This window comes from Crotalus tigris, unplaced genomic scaffold (assembly GCF_016545835.1).
Source record: "Crotalus tigris isolate CLP2741 ecotype Arizona unplaced genomic scaffold, ASM1654583v1 scf7180000017775.1145084777:2100578, whole genome shotgun sequence".
NCBI classification, from domain to species: Eukaryota; Metazoa; Chordata; class Lepidosauria; order Squamata; family Viperidae; genus Crotalus; species Crotalus tigris.
In genome coordinates this window covers 1,826,662-1,845,905 of record NW_024096626.1, presented here as the reverse complement: position 1 = coordinate 1,845,905, position 19,244 = coordinate 1,826,662, and the positions used below count along the sequence as shown (strand labels likewise).

The 19,244-nt window shown below is 36.9% G+C and overlaps 1 protein-coding gene across 7 annotated transcripts in view; it reads left to right on the top strand.

Moving 5' to 3' along the window:
• The window catches only part of SRGAP1 (SLIT-ROBO Rho GTPase activating protein 1), a 219,668-nt gene that overhangs the window by 133,607 nt on the left and 66,817 nt on the right, over nt 1-19,244 (top strand). For all 7 annotated transcript variants that reach the window (XM_039342206.1, XM_039342208.1, XM_039342212.1 and 4 more), the window contains 3 exons: nt 4,802-4,864; nt 17,421-17,603; nt 18,414-18,542. In XM_039342206.1, coding sequence (XP_039198140.1) covers nt 4,802-4,864; nt 17,421-17,603; nt 18,414-18,542 — 375 coding nt within the window. The remainder of the gene's footprint in view (nt 1-4,801; nt 4,865-17,420; nt 17,604-18,413; nt 18,543-19,244) is intronic.

The window sequence follows — 19,244 nt, the reverse complement described above, 5'->3', positions numbered from 1 at the left end:
CCGGGCATTCATGTGGTCTACCCAGGCCTTTCTGCAGCTTTCTGCACCTGCTGATTGACTCAGCAGGCCCAGGACATAACACCAATGATCTGAAATTCTGTATTTCTTACTTTAATTATAGCAAGTGAACTATAGGCTTGCATAGTTAATTACATTATTCTGTGCCTTCCATTGTTGACAAATTCGATCAGGTTTTATAATATTTTGTGTTCACTTCCAGCTAAGGAAGCACTTTGAGATGATGGCATGCCCATAAATATTTTAACCAGAGCCTAATTTTTAAAGATATTTTGTGCTTTCTGTTTTATAGGTACAAGGAAGAATAAGCATTGAGAATTTTCACAGGGCTTTGCAGCCTTTGCCCTGTTGTCAGAGAAATTATCTCTAAAAATCTATGGTACTTTCTGTTCAATAATATACCACTTACCTTAGCCCAGGGGTCTTCAACCTCGGCCCTTTTATGACTCACGGACTTCAACTCCCAGAATTCCTCAGCCAGGCATGCTGGCTAAAGAATTCTGGGAGTTGAAGTCCATGAGTCATAAAAGGGCCAAGTTTGAAGACCCCTGCCTTAGCCTATGGAAGAGACAACTAAGGGGAGATATGGTAGAAGTCTTTAAATATCTGTAGAGTTGAAACACAGAAAGAGTGAATTTATTTTCTATAAAGAGAAAGCAGGACCAGATTAAAACTACAAAAATGTTTGTAGGTTCAGTATGAGAAATTTCCTGACTTGATAGGAAATATTAAGCCAATGGAAGTTGTAAGTTCTCCAACATTGGAAGTCTTCCAACAAAAGCTGAAATGCCATCTGCTAAAGATCACTAATGAATCCTGCAATGAGTAGGTGGTTGAATCACATTTAAGGACCTTTCACACTATATGATTCGATATTAAGCAATTAAATTCAAGTTTATGTAACATGGGCTATGTTTCCTTGTCAGGGGTTTCAAATAATTACTAACAATTTTTAGATACCCATCTAGGGCAAAGTAATTACAAATTAACATTTTGGGTGGTATTTATATTTATTTGGGAGCAAGCCTTATTGTACTCAGTGGAATTTTGTTTTGAGTAAAGATGTTCTAAATAAATTTGAAATGTCACTTTGCTAATACTTTTGGTATACACTTAATATTGTCTATTTTTCTGTTTAGAAATCTATCGTTAGTCACTAAGGGAAGAAAGAGTTATATAAGCCCTCCACATTTAACTTAATTAGAATATCTTCTTTCTTCAATTAAGATGTTTACCTTAATTGCTCTATTAATTCTGTGCCAGTAATAAACATTTTTTTTACAACACACATGTACACACTTAATTTGATTAAATCTGTGTCTGCTCTCTGATTATGATCAGAGAAAGGAGCAGTTCTTCAATTTTCTGTCTATTAGAAGAGCTTTGAGGTGCTCAGTGGCTATAGGATCCAATTAACTAGATGTGCTGGCATTTACTTTTCAGCATAAATGTCAAGTGGATATTCATTAAAGCTTTTAGATCATTTCAAAGGTCACTTATTTTTTAAAACCATATTTTCCCCCTTAGGTTATTAGAACCCATAGAAAGAACTTCAGAGAGGCTTAAGCATAAATATGGCATTTCACTCTAAGAACAGTGTAGAAATATTTGAGTGTCAAAATCTATGCTTATATTAGAAAAGTGCTTGAAGTTCCTGGGTCCATAATCTTTTCCTTGAAAATTAGGGTATATTTGGGAGGAAAAAGAAGTAAGGGACAGATTTCCTTTGGATGTCTACAAGTAATAGTTAGTGAAATAAGATCCATTTCTATGCATGTTAATTGATCTTAGCCTGCACCTACCACTCCCACCAAGTGGACAAGCTAAAGTCCCCAAGTTACATTTATATGTATTACTTAATTCATTTCAATAAATAATCATTTTTAGATTAAGCAAATCTTCCAATTCTGTAACCCTTTAAAGTTCCATTTCCTGTAGGAATTCACTTATATTTTTATCTGTATTTGAAGCAGTCAATTTATACCAATCAATTTTCTGCAAATCCATGACTGTTTTTACTAGTTATTCAACTATTGTATTGTTCTTCTTCCTTCTGTTGGACTTGTTAGTTAAATAAAATTTTTAGCCATTTAAGGACTAATTACAGAATGTAAATAGTATTGCCAGTTTGAGATGCCCAGAAATTTTGAGGGTAAAAGATATAAGAAATGTAGTGTGCAAGATGGTATTGTCAGACAGAAGAAAATTAGAATGGTAGAAAGATTTAGCAGCACAGAAAGAGATGAGAAAACAATGGGATTTAATTCCAGATCTAAACAAAAATACAAAGTAAACTATTTCCATATGTATGCTAATGCCAGATATCAGTCACAGAGAGTTTGCATTGCCAAATGAAGCAAAAGTATTGCAAATTCTTGGAAAATGAACAGAATTGTTTTTATTTATTTATTAAATGTATATGCCGCCCATCTCACTGTTATGCAACTCTATGCAGCTTACAATCCAATAAAACAATATTATAAAAGATTAAAACAATAAAAGATTAAATATAAGAATACACAATCTCTCTCCCCCACCCTCCCTAAAAAATCCTGGATTTTCTCCAGGATATTACTGTGTTACCAAACATACTGTCTGTGATTCCTTTTAAAAGAATTTTCACATTTATTTAATGCAGTGGTTCTTAACCTGGGTGATATTGCCCCCCAGGGGGCGATTTCATTTTTCAGGGGGGTGATGGAACGAAAAGGGGCGACACGGGGGCAAAGGAACGAAAAGGGGGTGATATGGGGGCGATGGAGCGAGAAGTTTTGGGGACACTTTTGAGACTTTTTCGTACAGTGAATGGCTGTATATCTGTCGTACAAAAACATCAGTTTGCTTGCTATTAGTGGATTGAATTGTGTTTTCAAATGTTTATCCAGCTAGCTTCAGTACAAAACGCTGTACGTATGTGAATATGCATCGCTTATCTTCATGCGCATTGCACAGCAGCCTCTACCCATACAGTGGCACGCCATTGACCAGAATATGGGAGATATGGGAAAAAGACTGGAAATAAATTATTTGCATCGATATGTCCTGATGACAATTTTAAAGAAAACAAAAAATGTGTTTGCATAAATTGAAGAATTATTTCCTATGTTGTGATTGAGAGGTTATGTTGGGGGAGGGGGACGATGACAACTTCCTCATTGGCTCAAGGGGCGATTTGTTCAAAAAGGTTAAGAACCACTGATTTAATGTATCAAAAAACTCATCAACATTAACGGCCTACTTATAATAAATTAATGTCCTTGAAAAATTGGCAGTTGTTCTAATTGCATACAAAAGGGTTAAAAATTTGTGGCTTTCCAGTTGTTGACCTACAGATCCATAACTGTCAACCAGAATGGCCAGTGAAGAAGGATGTCGGGTCCACTTGTTACATTCTAATTCACTACTCACTTGCAAAGAATGCTAAGTTGTATAGTTTTAGTTCAGATCCAACAAAGCAGAACCTATTTTTTTCAATAAAAGTGCAGTGTCTTTACAATTACCGTGTTTCCCGAAAAATAAGAGCCAGTCTTATATATTTTTTTTTGCCTACAAAAGAGGCACCAGGTCTTATTTTCAGAGGGTGTCTTACCTTAGGACTACCACAGCCAGGCCTCCCACACCTCAACACCTGTCACGCCGCTGCTTGACTTCTTCTGTGGCTATTTGCCACCACTTGCAGATGGATGCCACATGGTGCTTCAGGCAGCTTCCGCTGCTCGCATGGTGCTTCGGTTACTTCCACTGCTTGCACGCTTTGGGCCACTTCTGCTGCTCGTGGCAGGAGGCCATGTGGCACTTCAGGCCATTTCCGCTGCTCCTGCTGCAAGCAGCAGAAAAGCCCAAAGAGCCACGTGGCCTCCTACCGTGAGCAGCAGAAGCAGCCAAAGCGTATGAGCAACAGAAGTTATCTGAAGCACCATGTGGCATCCTGCTGCGAGCAACAGCAACTGCACAATGCGCCACATGGCATCTGGCTGCAAGTGGCGGCAAGCAGCCACAGAAGAAGTCAAGCAGCGGCGCGACAGGTGTTGGGATGTGGGAGGCCTGGCTATGGTAGTCCTACTGCTAAGGTACATGGGTGCAGGGTACGTGGGGCAGCTTCACCCCCCCCTACCCCCACCCTAGCTTGATTTTTAGGGGTGACTTACTTTAAGGTTGAAAGAAAAAGAAGAAACAGAATATTTTCAAACCTGGGACCTAGTTTATCAATGGTTAGAGAAAAGATTTAGGGATTAGAAATTTAATTTGTATTAGCGAATAAGATACTCAGACAACATGTTTTTATTGAATGATTACTATTGAATTCTGTTAAAAAAATCAATAAAACTTTATAATAAAAATGAAAGAAAAAACCTGGCAAGCAATCTGTTGCCAATGGAGTGGCTACAATAATTATTGCAAATGTGTAGTACTACCAAGGGTAAACAAACATCCTTACTATGTAAGAAGGAAGGAAGAAAGGAAGGAGAGAAGGAAAGAAAGAAAGAGCCTTGTTATGAAAGAAACCTGTCAACACTCTCTATTTTGCTATGTTATGGCTGATTTAATTGTCACAGGGTAGCAAAATTAATGTTGCTTAATTGCCTTCACAAAGTCATGCAATGTGTTTTGTTCTTTGATACCTGCCCCATGTATATACATTTCTGCTGTTCATAACGCAGAACAAAAAAAACAGAAGACTATGTTTTAGGTCTATAAAAGCTTTAGTGAAAAATATTTCATCTAGTTTTTGCTTAATAGTAGTTTTAAGTTTCTTTTCCTAATAATTCCTTTTTAATTACAGAGCAAAGAAATTGCATTCCAGCTTCATGAGGATTTAATGAGGGTTCTTAATGAGCTTTACACGGTAAGCATATTTACTTGAAGGAAAGAATTGTTGACTGAAAATCCTCTTTTACATAATTGTTTACATAAATGTTTCAGTTGAGTTAACCTGTTTTAGAGTAATATTAATCTAATGATATCTAAACAAATAAGATGGTTGATTTGGATTCCAAAGACAGTCTGTATCTTTCTAACTGAGCTAAAAACTAATTGCTTTTATTATTCCTTCCAAGCCTATGAAATACTGGAAAGAAATTATGTAAAAAGCTCAGGACTCTGCCCATCTGACTATATGCCAAACAGCAGAATAATATTCCAAAAGCCTATGAAATACTGGAAAGAAATTATGTAAAAAGCTCAGGACTCTGTCCATCTGACCATATGCCAAACAGCAGAATAATATTCCAAAAACAGAACAGAGTGTGATCAAATTTGGTATGATGGGAGAAGCCAATAAAATAAATATTGAGTTTGAAAATGGCTGGATCTGGCAAGAAGCTGCAAGGAAAAAAATGCAGAATAAATGTATTGCTGGGGGAGATGGACAACTGCTCTTTTCTTAAGCCTCACTTCCTCTGTCTCTTGGTCATGTGATCAAAGATGGAGCTACTTTGAGTTGCTCTTTTTAAGGGTTGGACAGATTTTAAGAAGCTATTCTCTACATGCTTGCCTTGCCACATATAATTGAAATTATCAATTTTCCTACTTCTTTCATTTCTAAATGAGGAAGAACCAGTGATGGTTTCTTTATTTTGAGCTATCTGCTTTTGTTTCTTACAGTGAAGTGGATTCCACTTCCTATCTACCTCTTTGCTTTCAACAGCATCTTGGGATGGACTGCCTCCGTAATTAAAATCTTTACAAATCTAAAATGATCCTCCCATTTTAATGTTTTGTTTTCCTAAAGTAGTAAATTTGGCAAGGCAAATAAGCACAATGTTGTAATTGAAATTAAAAGGAACTACTTCAGAGCAGCATAAAAATAGAGGAAGTACAAAGTTTAAATTAAGAAAATTTTGTCTCTGGTCAGTGCAATATACTGATAACATACCACTAAGTATATCCATTACAAACTATAATGGGCTTGGCATTGCCGTCATATGAAAACCCTTAAACAGCAGTGTTGCTATAAATTTATGCTATAAATTTTCCACTGGGGAAAGAGAGGAAGAGAGAGATATTAGTTTGGTTAGTGACCAGATAAAGCAAATAGACCAACACTATGGATTTGAATATAAGAAAATAAATAATAAAATGCTACTGCCAAAACTTCAATTCTATGGTTCTAATTCTTCAGGTGAAAAAAAAATCTTTATTGCTCAAGCAAAAGTGCAATGAATTAACAATCTGAATATGAATATAATATGGATTGAGGCTTCCATTTGGAAACTTTGTTTATAAATCAGAACAGAACAGAATAGAATTCTTTTTTGGCCAAGTGTGGTTGTACACACAAGGAATTTGTCTTCGGGGCATAAGCTCTCAGTGTACATGCAAGTAATCAGTGCTTTTTTGTAAAAAAAAAAAAAAAAAAGGTGCCAGAACTCACACACAGCTCTGGCTCCAGTCAAAAGCCCTTTATGGAGCAGGGGGGGGGACTGCTTTAGGGAGCGTCCGAGGCACAGATCACTCACCTGGAAAAGGTCCGACTCTTCTCTGCCCCGGTTCCTGCTACCGCTCCAATCTGAGGCCAGGGGACGCGTCCACAGCCCCCTGCGGCCCAATCTGGGCTCCGGAGGCCTCGAAAAGACCTCTGCCACCCGGATCCATGGCCACGGAGTGATTTTGCGGCCCCCATGCGGCCCAATCCGGGCTCCGGAGGCCTGGAAAAGGCATCTGTAGCCCGGATCAGGCCGCACAGGGGCCACAAAATCACTCCGCAGCCATAGATCCGGGCAGCAGAGGTCTTTTCCAGGCCTCTGGAGCCTGGATCGGGCCGCGGGGGCTGTGGGCGCATCCCCTGGCCTCAGATCGGAGCGGCAGACAGGAGACAGACCTTTTCCAGGTGAGTCCCGTGTGGCAGGAAGGGAGGGGGAAGCATGAGAGCCTTAAGTGAATGCTCGTAACTCAACTTGTGCCGGCAGCTTAGAAGGAACCAGTTCTTCTGTTCAAAAAAAGGTGCCAGAACACCGTTCTGTGCGTTCTGTGACAAAAAAAACCACTGCAAGTAATAGTGATAATCATGATAATAAACAACATGAAAATACATTCATATAAATTGTATAGTACAATACTTCATCATAAATCAAAAGATGCAACACTTAGTGATAGTCATAGCATACTAGCTAAGCAAACCACATAAATCATACTAGGATACTAAAAAACAATATAAATTGTAAGATACAAACAACAAAGTTATAGACATAAGAAGATGATAATTAATAAGAAAGATGAGGAGTATCATAGTAATGCAGCTTTACTAAGTAGTTTGACATTGTTCTTGAATTAGTTGTTAAGCAGAGTGACAGCATGGGGGGAAAAAACTGTCCTTATGTCTAGTTCTGGTGTGTAATGCCCTATAGTGTCCTCTTGAGGGAAGAAGTTGAAATAGTTTATGTCCAGGATGTGAGGGATCTACAGACATTTTCACAGCCCTCTTTCTTGCTCATGCAGTATATAGGTTCTCAATGGAAGGCAGGCTGGTAGCAATTGTTTTTTCTGCAGTTCTAACTATTCGTTGAAGTCTATGTCTGTTTTGTTTGGTTGGTGTTCTAAATCAGACAGTTATAGAGGTGCAAATGACAGACTCAAAAATTCCTTTGTAGAACTGTATCAGCAGCTCCTTGGGCAGTCTGATCTTTCTGAGTTGGTGCAGGAAGAAAAAAAATTTTTGTGCTTTTTTGATGACATTTTAAATGTTAAGTGTCCATTTTAAATCTTGAGATATATTATAGAATCTAAAACCGTAAAGGTCTTTACTGTTGATACTGTATTGTCTAGTATTGTAAGAAGTTGTAGAAGGAGAAGGAGAAGGAGAAGGAGAAGGAGAAGAAGGAGAAGAAGAAGAAGAAGAAGAAGAAGAAGAAGAAGAAGAAGAAGAAGAAGAAGAAGAAGAAGAAGAAGAAGAAGAAGAAGAAGAAGAAGAAGAAGAAACAGCAACAGCTTGGAAAACTGCAAGAAAAGGAAGACCAACCTGAATGTGGCATGGATTGACTACAAAAAGGCATTTGACTCTCTGCCACATGACTGGATAATCAAGTGCCTAGAAATAACAGGAGTCAGTAGAAACATCACAAAATTTGTGCAAAGATCGATGGCACAATGGAAGACACAGTTGCAGATCAATGGTGAAAAGCTGGGAGAGGTTAATATCAAGAGAGGAATATTTCAAGGAGATTCATTATCACCATTACTATTTGTTATTGCACTATTTCCTCTGTCAACAATACTGAATAACTCAGGACATGGTTATCAAACATCAAAAACATCTGCTAGACTATCCCATCTCCTTTACATGGATGATCTGAAGCTGTATGGAAAAACGCCATCTGAAATAGAATCGCTGCTCAACACTGTCCGTAGATATAGCCAAGATATTGTAATGGAGTTTGGCTTGGACAAATGTGCCACACTTACTATCAAACAATGAAAAGTAGTGAAAACTGAAGGAATCAAGATGCCCCACGAAAATAACATTAAGAGTCTGGATGAGGAAGATTACTACAAATACTTGGGTATCCTTCAAGCTGACAACATCAAGCACACTGAAGTCAAGAAAAAGATTAGAGGTGAATACATCAAGAGAGTGAAGAAGATCTTAAAGTCCAAACTCAATGGAGGAAATATCATAAAGGCAATCAACACCTGGGCAATCCCAGTCATTAGGTACACAGCTGAAATAGTGGACTGGACTCAAGCAGAACTAAAAGCAATGGATAGGAAGACCAGAAAAATAATGACAATGAATCATGCCTTCATCCACGCAGTGACATTGACAGACTTTATCTACCAAGGCAAATAGGTGGGCGTGGAATGCTACAAGTACATCAGATGGTTGAAGAAGAAGAAATGGCTTTGGAAGAATATCTGAAGAACAATGATGAAGATGCACTGAAATTATTATATCAGGAAGGCTTACTAACTACTGGAGAGACCAAACTGGCCTACAAGAAAGACCAAATGAAGAACAGAATAGAGGCATGGGAAGACAAAGCACTACATGGCCAATACATGAAAAAAATAGCTGTGAAAGCAGATAATAATAAAACCTGGCAATGGCTAAGAGCAGAAAAATTGAAGAAAGAGACCGAGGGACTAATTCTGGCTGCACAAGACCAAGCCTTAAGGACAAATGCATACAAAGTCAAAATTGAGAAGACAGCAACAGACAGTAAGTGCCGCCAGTGCAAAGAAGCTGAAGAAACAGTGGACCACCTGGTAAGCTGTTTCAAGAAGATTGCACAGACTGACTACAAGCAGTGGCATGACAAAGTAAGAACAATGGTGCATTGGAAGATCTGCAAAAAATATCATTTGCCTATAAGCAAAAACTGGTGGGATCATAAAATAGAGAAAATCATAGAAAATGATAAAATTAAACTGCTCTGGGACTTCAGAATTCAAACAGACAAGCACCTGCAACATAACACCCCAGACTTAACAATTGTCAATAAGAAAGACAAAAAAGTCTGGATAGTGGACGTGGCAGTGCCTGGAGACAGCAGAATAGACGAGAAAGAACTGGAGAAGATAATAAAATACAAAGACCTACAAATAAAAATAGAAAGACTGTGGCAAACGCAAGCAAGGGTAGTACCAATAGTAATAGGCTTCTTGGGTGCAATCCCAAAACAACTGGAGCACCACTTGAACACCATTGGCATTGACAAATTTGCTATTAGTCAATTGCAAAAGGTGGCCTTACTAGGAACTGCTTCCATCCTGCGACGATATCTGTAATACCATCAAACATCCACATCTGCCTATCCCAGGTCCTGGGTAAGGACTCGATAGGTAGACAAAAGGCCAAATCCAGTCTGAACATCTGGCTGACTGTGCGATGATCCATAATAATAATAATAGTAAAGTTGGAAGGGACCTTGGAGGTCATCTAGTCCAACCCCCTGCTCAGGCAGGAAACCCTATACCATTTCGGACTAATGGCTGTCCAGTCTCTTCTTAAAAACTTCTAGTATTGGAGCATTCACCGCTTCTGGAGGCAGGTTGTTCCACTGGTTAATTGTTCTAACTGTCAGGAAGTTTCTCTTAGTTCTAGGTTACTTCTCTCCTTGATTAGTTTCCATCTGTTGCTTCTTCTCCTGCCTTCAGGCGCCTTGGAAAATAGCTTCACTCCCTCTTCTGTGGCAGCCCTGAGATATTGGAACACTGCTATCATGTCCCCCCTTGTCCTTCTCTTCATTAAACTAGACATACCCAATTCCAGCAGCCATTCCTTATATGTTTTAGCCTCCAGTCCCCTAGTCATCGTTGTTGCTCTTCTCTGTACTCTTTCTAGAGTCTCAACATCTTTTTTACATCACGGTGACCAAAACTGGATGCAGTATTCCAAGTGTGGCCTTACCAAGGCATTGTAAAGTGGTATTAACACTTCACGTGATCTTGATTCTATCCCTCTGTTAATGCAGCCTAGCACTGTGTTGGCTTTTTTGGCAGCTGCAGCACACTGCTGACTCATATTTAGGTGATTGTCCACTAGGACTCTGAGGTCCTCTCACAGTTACTACTATTGAGCAAGGTACCCCCTATACTATACCTGTGCATTTGGTTTTTCTTGCCTAAATGTAGAACCTTACTTTTTTCACCATTGAAATTCATTTTGTTAGATAGTGCCCAGTGTTCAAGTCTGTCCAGATCCTTCTGTATCTTAAGCCGGTCTTCTGGAGTGTTGGCTATTCCTGTCAGCTTGGTGTCGTCTGCAAATTTGATGAGTTCCCCATCTATCCCCTCGTCCAAATCGTTGATGAAGATGTTGAAGAGCACTGGGCCCAGAACAGAGCCCTGGGGCCCCCCACTACACACTTCCCTCTATGTAGATGTGGTTCTATTGAGGACCACTCGCTGAGTACCGCCAGTCAGCCAGCTACGAATGCATCTGGTGGTGATGCTGTTTACCCCACATTTTTCTATCTTGTCAAGTAGTAGATTGTGATCTACTTTATCAAATGCCTTACTGAAGTCCAAGTAAATTATGTCCACAACATTCCTCTGATCCACTAATTTTGTCACTTGTTCAAAGAATGCAATAAGATTTGTCTGGCATGACCTATTTTTGGCAAACCCATGTTGGCTTTTAGTAATGACTTTGTTTGCCTCTAGGTGTTCGCTGATTCGTTGTTTGATTATCTTTTCCAGGATCTTCCCAGGTATTGAGGTCAGGCTGATAGGTCTGTAATTTCCTGGATCCATTTTTTTTCCTTTTTTGAAGATGGGAACTACATCAGCTCTTTTCCAGTCCTCTGGTAGTTCCCCTGTGCTCCAGGATCTTTGAAAAATATAGTTCAGTGGTTCTGAGATCACATCTGCCAGTTCCTTGATAACTTGGGGGTGTAATCCATCTGGTCCTGACAATTTGAACTCATCTAGTCTGGACAGGTGCTCACTTACCATTTTCTTGTCTATCTTAACTTGTGTTTCTATTCTGTTTTTTATGGCACTATTTTTGATAGGTTGGTCTGTTTTTTCCCTTTGTGTAAAGACAGATGCAAAAAACGAGTTAAATAGTTCTACTTTCTCCCTGTTGCTTGTCAGGTTGCTAGTAAGTTTTCTCCTAAAATCTGCTATCATTTCTACAGTTTTGAGTGTGTTCAGTTCAAAATTGTTCCAGCCGCACCACAAGGCTAGTTGTTCAACCTCCCATCTTTATGCAGATTCGTCATTATCTCGAATGAGGCCAGTCACTATTGTATCATCTGCAAACTTCAGTACTTTAACAGAGGGATCTTTTGAGATGCAGTCATTGGTATATAGAGAGAAGTGGAGAGAGCACACAGCCCTAATGGGGGGGGGGGGTGTTGTGCTAATTGTACAGATATCTAGTGTAATCTTGTGTAGCTTCACTTTCGGCTTCCTGTCTGTTAGAAAACTTATGATTCACTTACAGGTGTGGTCAGGCACGGCTGGCTGATTTAGTTTACTGAGAAGAATATCTGGAATGTTGGTTGTTATGGTTCCGGCTAATGAAACATTTCAAAGAACTTCCAGGCATTATTTTCCTAAAAGTCTTTTATTGTTACAAAATGTCAGCACAGGCACAACAGAGGGATGCTAGGATCTAAATTCTCTTCCTCTGAGCAGTTAAATTATTAGCATGTTCCCTCCCTAAATTAGCCATCATATCTCACATTATCCAATTAGTGTGAAGGTCGAATGTTTTCTTCCTCTTTCTTTCCCGGCCTTTACCCCCAACCCCCCTTCTGCTCTGTATTAACCCCATAATTACCAGACAATTCTGCATATTGTCAAAAGCAAGAATATACAATATTTGCAGCGTTGACATTGGTATTGAATAGTGAGCTGAATCATATCAATTGATATGATTTTGTGAATCTGAGAATCCACACATTCTTCTTCAAAAGTATCATTGCCACACTGTTATCACAGAGCTATATAACTGATTGATAGCTTCTGCCTTTTAGGATGAACTCCTGACTAGAAGTTCTGAGAGTTGAAATTCCAGCACCTCCAGGGGATGCCAAGTTAGAGAAAGGTGCATTATGTCATTAGCATTCTGTAAATAGGTTGGGTGAATAGTTCTTTCCTTTTAGTATGAACTATTAACAATAAAAGAACAGGCAGTTAAGAAATATGACTTGGTGGAGAACCATGAAGACCTTGGAAAAGATATTCAGATGTTGTGATGTGTCTATACATACAAACATCAGAATCATGAAAGCTACTATTTACACACTCTTGGAAAGCAAATGTTGAACTTTGAAGAAGCAGAATAGGAAGAGTATTGATGCTTTTGAATTTTGGTGTTGGAGAAGAATCCTAAGAATACCATGGACAGCCAAGAGAGCAAAAAAAAAAAATGGATCTTCAAACCAATCAACCCAGAATTTTCTCTCAAGGCACAAATAACCAGGTCTAAATTATCCTATTTTGGACACATTATGTGAAAATCTACAATAACTTCCTAGAGAAGGCTCTACGCTGGAAAAGGTGGAAGGAAAGAGAAGCGGACCACTGGTAGCAAGATAGCTGGAGCAGCAGGGCTCAGTGTCAATGTGCCATTGGAAGATCTGAAAGACCAGGTTAGAAATAGATTATCATGAAATCATCATAAATCTATGTGGTTGCTGTAAATAAACATCAAAGTTGGATAACCTATGGTAAATAATTAGAGGATTTTATCTCAGTTTGGTTTGCTATCTCACATTATATGTCATGTAATATTTATTGAGTAGCTAGCCATATGAATGGGAAGAAAATGGTTGGCCCAATGTAATACTTTTGCAATGCAGTTTATGTAGGATTATTTATGAAAAAAAATTGCTGGTTGCAGTTGGGATAATTATGTAGGAGTGCAGCACTTGATAGGAAGTACCATTATATGTAATGGCTGACTAGCAATTTAGGCACAATATTGCTTTAAACAATGCAGTCCCAAGCAGCTGTGTTACTAAATACAATAGGGCTGTTCTGTGACTTCTGTATGTTAACATCATCAAATCATATACTAATATATATACATATACTAATCAGATTTGACTCTGGTAGGTTTTTCAGCTCAGACAAGTCATCCAGGTTCTACCACTTGCTGAGGCATAATATTACTTTAAAATGTGTTGCTTAAATAATAATTTGGAAGAACTGCTTTAGATGTTACATTGAGCCCATGCCTTTAAAAAAGGGCAGCTACTTTAAGGATTCATTAAAGTTAATGTGATTCTTAAACAGTTGCACTTACATGAAATATTAACATTGGGTTTTTTTGTTGTTATTCTCTGTCTTATGGTTAAATATTTTGTATGTTAGCTGACCAGACAGGGATAGCTAGAGCTTCTGCTGATATTCCCCATCACAGGTACTCCTCAATTTATGATCACAATTGGGACTGGAATTTCCATTGTAGTGGTCAAAAGTCAAATCATCATGTGACCAGATCCAATTTTATAAACATTTTTATTGTGTTCATTAGTTGAGTCAGGTAAGTTGTACGTTAAGTTATGCAGTCTTGACAAAGCATAATCATGTGACAGTAAGATTCTGCAACCAGTTGTAAGTGTGAGTCAGTTGCCAAATGAGGACCCAGATTGTTGGGGGCAATGTAAATATATATATACATTGCTTACTGGTGTACACCGCTTAGAGAGTGCTTGCACTTAAAGCGGTATATAAGTCTCATAAATAAATAAGTGTGCAAATTGCATTTATGTCACTGAGGGCAGGGCAACAGTTATAAGTTCGAACTTAGGTCATAACTGATTTTTTCAGAGGCCATTGTTAATTCAAACCATTGTTAGCAAGTGGCCATAGGTTGAGACTTCCTGTAATACAGGACAGTTGCATGTGACAGAGCTGATATGTTTCATCTCCATATCCTTTCACTGGGGTGATTTTTGAAAAAATACAAATGCTATTTTGGGGGATATTAACAGAATTTGTAAAAATACACATATTCTATTACCTAAAGTGATGCACCATATAAAATAATAAACTATCTTTCAGATGCTTTTAGAAGTAATATACAGGTAGTCCTCGATTAAGAACAGTTCATTTAGTGACCGTTCAAGGTTACAACAGCATTAAAAAAAGTGACATATGCCATTTTTCACACTTATGACTGTTGTAACATCCCATGGTCATGTGATTTACATTCAGATGCTTGACAACTGACTCATATTTATGACAGTTGCAGTGTCTCGGAGTTATGTGAGTTTTGCAACTTTCTGACAAGGAAAGTCAAGGGGGAAACCAGATTCACTTAACAACTGTGTTACTAATTTAACAATTGCAGTGATTCACTTAATAAATATGACAAGAAAAGTGGTAAAATGGAGCAAAACTCACAACAAATTTCTCACTTAACAACATAAAATTAGGGCTCAATTGTGGTCGTAAGTTGAGGATTACCTGTAATTATATATATTGAATAAACAGGAACAGATGCTATAAGCCTGTTTACAGCATACAGTTAAAAGTGTGAATTTTGGAATGGGAATAAGAAACTAGAAATAATTGAGTTCCGGTTCGCAGCATACCTAGTCGGACAGGGAGACTCATCTCCTCGTCGGCTAGTCTTCCCTCTGCCGGTAGACCTTTATGCGGGTCAAAAGACACCCTGGAGGGTACGACTTCTGTCGAGGAGGCTCTGCTTAGCTGATGAGGAGCGGCGGCTCCTTCAGCTGTCTGAGCTATCTCTGAGAAGAAGATCGGCCAGTAAAATGGCTGATCATCCTGCTGTTTCAAACCGCAAGTCAAAGAACATCTAAGCTGTAAGAACCCCCGTGGTGAATCCGGGTGAGGTTTTTTTTTTTTTTTTTTTTTGCTATTCTCTCTATTTTATTTTGGTTTTGGTACCTGTAAGAGCCTTGTTGGAATTATTTCCCTGGCTTGAAAAGGCAGCTTCTACATTCTTTGAGAAGAAAGGCGTTCTATAAAAATAGAACAAAATTTTAAAGACTATATTTTACTCTTATATTTTTTGGGGTACAGAAAAGAATTTTTTCCCTCTCTTTCTAAGAACTGTACTATCATCCTATGCTGGAAGATTATTTCTTTTTTCACATTGTACTTTAAAAGATAGAAAAAAGGAAATGGTGTCTGGAAAAGACCTTTCATAATTTACTGAGGACATCTAGTGGCGAAAATGTAATACTGCAATTTCTGGTTACTTGGGACCTGACCTTCAAAATACTTTTGAAGAGAAAAGATAAATTGTGCAGCTGTGGAAACTGTGGGGGTGGATATTGCCAAAATTATATCAAATATAGCCTCCACAAAAAAGAAAAAAAAGACTCTTTTTAATCACTATTAAAATGGAGAAACCGCAGTCACAATTAAACTATACACTTATATTGGAAAAGATCTATGAGGCTACTGCAGAAATATGTGCTACAATGAAAAAGTTTACTACAGAACTAACATCCATCCAGAAATTTCACTTCAAACACTCAAATGGATGTCCAGGCTACATCTGACTATGGTACAAATCAAAACATACTAGAAGAGGAATCAACAGAGATAAAAGAGGAACTTATTCTATCTTACAAACCTTCCATCTGCAACTTAGAGGAATAGAAGAAGCAAAGACTGAGACTTCAAACTACAAAGCAATGATGCTTCAAGGAGGAGAGAAACAGATGTCTAATGCAGAGGATGGGATTTTTATCCTTTCAAAGGCTACTGCAAGCAACAAAAATAGATCTATTGGCTGAAAGGGAAGCGTCTTTATGGAAACCTGACTGGCACAGAAAAAAAGCCAGAATTAGACTGAAAAGAGAAATTTAAAATTGTGTAATGGATTAAAAGGCAATGTTGCATTTATGGATTGTTTTAAGGATTATGATTTAGAGTTAGAAGCAAGAAAAAATATAAATATATATATACAAGGGTGATTTTTAGAACAGATATTTTAAATAGATTAAGAATGTACTTTTTGGAATAATAGATTTATTTTGATGAAAATTATGTATTGGAATTGAAAAAATGTTGTTTTTTTTAGATTGGGATGGTTTTAATAATTAATGGAGTGTTTTAAATTAGATGATCTTTTTGTACAATAACATAGATGTGATAAGGTATGATAATCAGTTGGATGAAATTTGAAGTTTATGTAATGAATTGAAATGAATTAAGGTTTAACATTATTTTTTGACTAAGATAGTTATTGTGTAGTGGAAGAAGAAATAAATGAGATTGGTGATAAAAGGAGGGATGAGAGAGATTAAGAACTAGAATACATCTGGAAGGGATACCTGAATTGATAACTTGCTGATTTAAGTTAAATTTGATTATGGTAATTATAAACTGATAAAGTTTTAAAACAGGTTTAGTAGTAATAGAAATTTAATTTAGAAATGGAATATTTTAAACGTATTATGTTATTTGAGGGAAATAGAGAGGGGACAGTGAATGTATTAAGTTGAGTTGTGTATGTTTTTACCTTTGAATGTCTGATTACCCAAACACCATGGTCTGTCCTGAGTACTTTTTTTAAAAAATTAAAAAACCAATAAAATATCTTTAAAAGCAAGAAACTAGAAATAATTAATCATGATTGTATAGATATTTAACATCTGAAAATGACCAAATTTGCATATTATTGTAAAGTATCTAGATATGCATGGCAAATGAACCATTATAAACATTTTAAATCAATAAATTTCATTGATACATAGCTGCATACTTTATACTTGACACTTCTTTCTTTTAAGGATCTACCTTTCTAATAGCTGATGTTGCTCTTACTAAAATGAAATTAAAAATACTTTACGAAAATAATTATATATTAAACTATAAATCCTTAGGCAAAGTACAGTGCTATAGAATTATAAATTAAACAAGTAAGACATTTTAATTACATACTTTTCAAAATTACGTTGTTTTTTCCAAATAATGCAGTTTTTTTTTCATTTTCTTATCTTATGTTTAACTTATAACTCTCTTGGGCCCAGGTTATGAAAACATACCATATGTATCATACTGAGAGCATCAGTGCAGAAAGTAAATTGAAAGAGGCTGAAAAGCAAGAAGAAAAACAAATTGGCAGATGCGGAGACCCTGTTTTTCATATTCGACTGGAGGAAAGACACCAAAGACGGAGTTCAGTGAAGAAAATTGAAAAAATGAAGGAAAAAGTAAGGATCAGATTACCTTAATTGTTTGAAATTAAAATGATAGTAATTCCAAAATTCATTTGCATTTTGTTCATGGTTTTGTATTGGATTGGGTAATTTGGGCTGGAGATAGAATAGTGTCATGTTCACATGAGTGATCCTTTCCTGTAGAGATGGGGAAGCTGATGTTTCATTGGTTGTATTTCTACACTTAACGCAATTAGAAATTGAAATCTAAAGCTAAATGTATAATGTTTGTGGTATATCCACAAACAGGTTATCAACAGAGCAATGGGCTATCCTCTCTATTTCATCCCTGTGAACTTTTTTTTCTGTTGGAGGAACTCCTTATTTTTCCTCAACTATGGGATGCTGTGGCTAGAGAATCAGGACTCCCATTGGTCAATATGGCTTTTTGTAGTTACAGAATATGGCTGGTCACACAGCCATTTTGCACATCAATTAAAATATTGTCTCTCTGGTTTTGAAACAACTCTATTCAGTTTCTTGCAGCATCCCATGATCTGTGTCATATAGCAGTTTTGTAGTAAGAGGAAAGTTAAAATAACAATCAGCCAACAGATCAACCCATCTTAGACTAATCACTGGGTGGGTCAAATCCCATGATAAAAACAATATATGCAAACAAACCCCCAGTAAAACAAAAATAGATTTGCATATAACTACATACATTTCTTAAGAAAGGAATGCCGTTGTTTACATATAGTGAATATATCATTTTGTTATTTTGTAAAATAGTGTCATAAATTTAAAATTTTGCACGTGTGTTAATATATATTTTTGCTAACTTTACATTATTTCTATTCTCAGCGTCAAGCAAAATACTCTGAAAACAAACTGAAATCTATTAAAGCCAGAAATGAATATCTGCTAACCCTTGAAGCAACAAATGCATCTGTTTTCAAATATTATATTCATGACCTTTCAGACCTGATTGATGTAAGTAATTGGGATCTCTGAAATTCTTATGCTACTGGATCATGTTTAGAATTCTGGCTCTGGTTTTTGTTGTTTAAAATGATAGGATAAGTGTTATGTTAAACACAGTTATAAGAGGATTATTTTATTTAGTGTCACCTTTTGTTCTACTGAATTATAGGAAAATATAGGGAAAACATATAACAGTATAGGCGTACTCCTACTTAAATGCAGCCTAAGTGCTAGGACTACTCACCTTAGTAAGAAATGTTTGGGCTGTTTAATGTGAACTTGTTTGGCATTCCTTGATTGAAGTATTGTTTACTTCATGATTATGAGTAAATAAATATTTTAACAGTGCTAACTTATTGCAGGTGGTATAATATAGATAAATCCATTTAAATTAGTAAGTAAATAGTCATTTGCACAGCCTCTTACACATCCTTTTCAAATTCCAAGATTTAAGTTTACTGCTAACTTCCAGATTGCCCTGATTTCACACTTATTTTCCTATTTCTAAATATTCATATTTCATTAGTACTTTATCACCCTGCTTAAGAAGCAGTAATATGTTTCAAATGTTATATAATATAAATTGGGTTTTACCATCAAATATATTCTTGTTTGCGAGCCAGATTATCAACACTTAAAATTTTAAGAGTAACTTAAAACATATTTAATGTTTATTTGAAATAGCATGATGTAAATAGTCCTTATTTCAAA